The 5,016-nt window shown below is 43.3% G+C and overlaps 1 protein-coding gene across 1 annotated transcript; it reads right to left on the bottom strand.

Annotated features, from left to right (window-relative positions):
- Positions 1–373: 373 nt before the first annotated feature.
- LOC100472726 (olfactory receptor 5A1) lies at positions 374–1,345 on the bottom strand. The gene has a single exon (XM_002930881.4). The coding sequence runs from the start codon at positions 1,343–1,345 to the stop codon at positions 374–376; it is 972 nt and encodes a 323-aa protein (XP_002930927.4).
- Positions 1,346–5,016: the final 3,671 nt, after the last annotated feature.

Raw genomic sequence — 5,016 nt, 5'->3', positions numbered from 1 at the left:
AGTAAATAATGTGCCTGGTACACGTTAAGCACTTAATAAAAGGTGGTTATTATAATACCAGCTGTGAGGACAGGGCATCCTGGGGTGGTGTTTCTGCTAAAGTAATCTCTTCCCCCTTTTGACTATCCATGGTGGGGTCAGCAGATAGATGGCCATGCACACAAGATGTCCCCCTTGTCAATGCTAGAGGAGAAANCTGTGAGGACAGGGCATCCTGGGGTGGTGTTTCTGCTAAAGTAATCTCTTCCCCCTTTTGACTATCCATGGTCAGCAGATAGATGGCCATGCACACAAGATGTCCCTCTTGTCAATGCTAGAGGAGAAGGTAGATGCCAGGGATCATTTGTCTCTGTCAGTCTGGAGACATATACGTTCAATCATGAACTAGGAAAAACACTTTCTTCTTCTCCAACACCTTCCACAGGGCATCTTTGATCTCTCTGTTCCTCAAACTGTAAATGAGAGGGTTCAGCATAGGGATCACCAGCGAATAGAACACAGACACCATCTTGTCCCTGCCAAGTGAGTAGCTGGAGATGGGTCGCAGGTACATGAAAAGGGCCGTCCCAAATAATAGAGTCACCACTATCAGGTGCGAGGCACATGTGTTGAAGGCTTTCCTTCGGCCTTCCACTGAGCGGATCTTCAAGACAGCAGCTCCTATGTAACTGTAGGAGATGAGGAGGATGAGGAATGATGTCCCCCCCACAGTGACCACCACGAGAAAATTCACCACTTGGCTAGGGAAGGTGTCAGAGCAAGAAAGTGCCAGGACTGGTGGGAGGTCACAGAAGAAATGGTTGATGATGTTGGGTCCGCAGAAGTGGAGCCGGAATATGGAGCTGGCCTGGACCAGGGAGCTCAGGAAGCCACCGGCATATGCCCCAAGCACCATGCGCGTACAGAGGCCCTGGGACATGATGGCCGTGTAGAGCAGGGGATTGGAGATGGCTGCGTATGGGTCATATGCCATGGCCGTCAGGAGGAAGCACTCAGTGAGACCCATGCTGCCAAAGAAAAAAAACTGAGCAGCACAGCCCAAGAACGATATGGTCTTTTGCTCCTGGAAGAAATCAGTGAGCATCCTGGGGGCTACTGAAGAAGAGTAGCAGATGTCAATGAAGGACAAGTTGCTGAGGAAGTAATACATGGGTGTGTGCAGACGGGGGTCACTTCTGATCAGAAAGATGAGAGNCAAGATGAGAGCCAGGTTCCAGGCCAGCGTCACAAAATAGAGACCCAGGAAGGTCACAAAGAGAAGAGTCTGGAGTTCTGGATGGTCTGCAAATCCCAGGAGGATGAACACCGTCACTGAAGAGCTGTTCCAGGCCTTAGTTGTGGACATGTTTCCCATGGACCACAAGGACAAGATGCAGACCTGGCATAATAATGATAATCCACATTATGGGGGACGTGAGTCAACAAAAAATTACAAAATGCACGAGAGGGAAGATCACAGCTTTATGCAAAGATTTTTTCTCTCAGAAGGCAATTTTAGTCATTGTCTTAAATATTTGTTTTCTTTTTATATAGTACAGTGTGAATGATGTGAGCTCAAGCCTTGGATTCAGACTCCCTGTGATCAGCTCCTGTCTCTATCACTTAGTAGCTGTGTCACTTTGGGTGAGATATCTAACATCTCTAGGCTCCAATTTCCTTATCTTCCAAAATGGGTGACAGTATCTTCTTCAAATATTTGTTTTAGGAATTAAATAAGGCAAAGTATATAAAGTGACTGACACATAGCATGTCCCAGGTGAAAGTTGCAGGACAGTTCTGCGTGTCCCAGATGAGTCGTGTCATGCCTTAAATTAACTAGTCATCCAACTTTATTCAAATTTCAATTCTGGAGCAGGGAAATTAATGGAGGTTCAGCTCTGAAGTTGTGAAACAATCAGACATCTACAATGTTTTTAATCCAAAGGATTAGACCAGATGTACACAGAAGTGCTCTCATATTAGATCTGAGTACACTAATGTAGTTCCAATTTCAAATTTGTCTGTAGTCAGAGCTCTAAGCTATTGACTTGTTAAGAAATGGGGACTCTGGATTTAGACAGCCTGGATTCAGTCCCTAGGTTTACCACTTAGTAAAGGTGTGATCTTGGGCAGGTCACTTGGACATTCCATCTGTCTCTGTAAAATCAGAGATAATAATAGCACTTACTTTTTTACTAGGATCTATCTATCTATCTATCTATCTATCTATCTATCTATCATCTATCTATCATCTATCTCTCTCTATCTATTATCTCTCTATCTGTCACCTATCTATTATCTATCTATCATCTATCTATCTATCTATCTATCTATCTATCTATCTATCTATCATCTATCTATCTATCTATCTATCTATCTATCTATCTATCTTCTCCTTTAGGACATATCTGACCTATAGTAAGTACTCTGTGTTTATTGTCGTTGTTTAAACCTAAATACAAAGTGTCCTTGATCACATTCTTAGAATTTTCAGTGAATGAAGCATCTTTCAGGATCAGGGGTTGATTCCATCCTGTTCACATGGATAAGAATTCCCGTCAGCCCCTGACACACCCACACTAAGTCTCAATCCCTAAAAATGAGGAGAGAATTCCCACTGTCAGCAGATCTCCGATGCCGAGGTCCCGTCCCCACGGGAGGAAAAGTGTGGTCACAGGGGCCTCGTGGCTCACAGTGAATGACTCTTCTAGGTTTGGAAAATATCTTGATCCTTCCTCGGGTCTCAACAATTTCGAAATCAGTGAAATTACCTTAACTGTCTTTTAAGATATACTTTCAGCCTATTCTACCTACCTCTTAACGTACAGAGAATCTCATCAATTCCATTTTATTTTTCAAAATGGAAGTGTTATTTTATGAACTTAAAAGCAGTATGTGAGCACTGTAAATAATTGGATCACTATATAACGGAAATGTTGAAACTAAAAATCATGTGCAGTTCCTGATCAATGCAAAAAAAAGAAAAAAAGAAAAGAAAAACCTGAAAATTATGACATTCTATTTCCTGAAATAAGAACTCTTAACATTTTGATGGATACCTGTGCAAATGTATGTATATGTGTGTGGGTGTTTGTATCATAGAACAGAAACCCTCTATAAATTACATATACCATACAAGCCANTATATCATACAAGCCATTCCAAGTCAGTCACTTCACAGTTTGGGAAGTAATTCTCTATTTGCTCTGGATTTTCTTGCTCAGTTTAAGAGAGCCATTTTGTTTTGATATCCTTAGTTTTTCAAAAATCAATTCATATCTACCCATTGCCAGGCAAGGTCTCATTGACCTTAACTTTCTTCTTGAAGTTTATACATAGAGAGATGCCCTTGGAATTGGGGTCCACTCTCCTCCCTCTAATGGTTTCTGCTACAGACTTTTCAGTGCTAAAACCCTCAAATTTGGATAGTGAGAGAATGCAAAGCTCCTTTTGGTCATCACGATGCCATCGTTGTGCAGAATTTCAGAGATCCCGCACACTTATCCCAATCTTGTCAGTGTGGTTTTAAGCTTTATACTCAGAGGCTCTGCAGCAGTCTGTGAAAGGTGTGTGATTTCCCAGAATCAGGAGACGATTCTTTCCCCTTTAAGAAAAGACAGAGACCTGCAGCAAAGTTTGGTGTCATCTAGTACAGACGTAGAGCCACATGGAAAAATTGTGAACAAAACGAGACAGCTCTGCTGGAGCCTTGACCCATTCACATACGCTCAGCCCTTAGGTAGAAACCTGAGGTTCATGATGTGATTCAAGGTCGTTTGGAGGCTTTATTCAGGTCAACAGTAAAAGGAGGGGAATAAAGTGGTGGTGATTCTGGGCAGGCTTCAGGACAAGCCTGGTTCTCATCCTGACTCTGCCACTTGCCAGCTGTGGGATGTTGGGCAACTTACTTAGGCTTTCTGAGTTTCAATTCCTCCATTTGTACAATGGGGATAATCGTGACTTCTTAACAGAGTTGTTGGAGAATTGCTCAAGATAATGTGCAAAAAGATCACGGGTCTTGAGATAAGATCTTTGCTTAACAAATTGGGATTGGGATTGCTATCAGCAGTGAATACTCCTTAAAGAATTCTTTAAGGAATGGAGTCCTATTTGAAAACACTTCCCCTCATGTGGTGGGTTGGAATGAGGGGTCCACTTACAGGCCATGTAGGTTTGTAACAAGTGTTTGGGAGTGAGGTTGAAGGGTAATGATCTAGCGGGGGTGGGGGTGGGGGGGGAGGTGTTGATGGGTCAGCTGCAAGTCCGTTTTGAATGCTGCCAGCGGGGGGAGACTTTCACATTTAAGGATGAAATTTCCCATCCCCTAAATAGAGAGTGAATCTGGACAAATTGGGACGAAAGGAAAAGCATATCCAGAGTTTTATTCTCGCCCATGGATGCCCTGAATCTTACCCTAGAACATTAAACAGAAGGTATCTTCAGGGCCCCATGGACCACTTTATGTCACTGAACTCTGCTCACAACGAGCTGCTTCTTTTTTTCAGAGAGAAAGAAATCTTCACTGGCAGCAAACTGGGTGGAGAGCTAGTTTAATCTGAATCTAGACCCCCTACGAATCCTATCATATAGGTATAATCAAAAGCAGCCGAGACAGAGAGAGCTCACGAGGCTCGATGACCTCAGTGCATTCAGACGCTGAGCTGCATCTTTATGTAAATCACACTAGTCTTTGGGGCCACAGTGAAGACAGGATAACACAGTAAAATCAGGCAACTAGCACAGTACCTTGCACACAGAAGACACTCAGGGACTGATGGGAAATGGTCAAGTTGATTTACAACTCAGCTCATTTTTATCAAATATCTGCAAGAAAGTGCTAAGTCTGTCTAGTCTGAGCTTTCACGTAGTTGGTGATGGAGTTAAAAAATGGTATAATGGGAGCACCTGGGTGGCTCAGTCAGTTAAGCGGGCGACTCTTAATTTTGGCTCCAGTCATGATCTCAGGGTCCTGGGATCAAGCCCAGCATGGGCTCTGACCTTGGCGGGGAGTCTGCTTGAGGATTCTCTCTCTCTCTC

Source organism: Ailuropoda melanoleuca, chromosome 16 (genome assembly GCF_002007445.2).
Source record: "Ailuropoda melanoleuca isolate Jingjing chromosome 16, ASM200744v2, whole genome shotgun sequence".
Classification (NCBI taxonomy): domain Eukaryota; kingdom Metazoa; phylum Chordata; class Mammalia; order Carnivora; family Ursidae; genus Ailuropoda; species Ailuropoda melanoleuca.
This window is presented reverse-complemented; position numbering and strand designations above follow the sequence as displayed.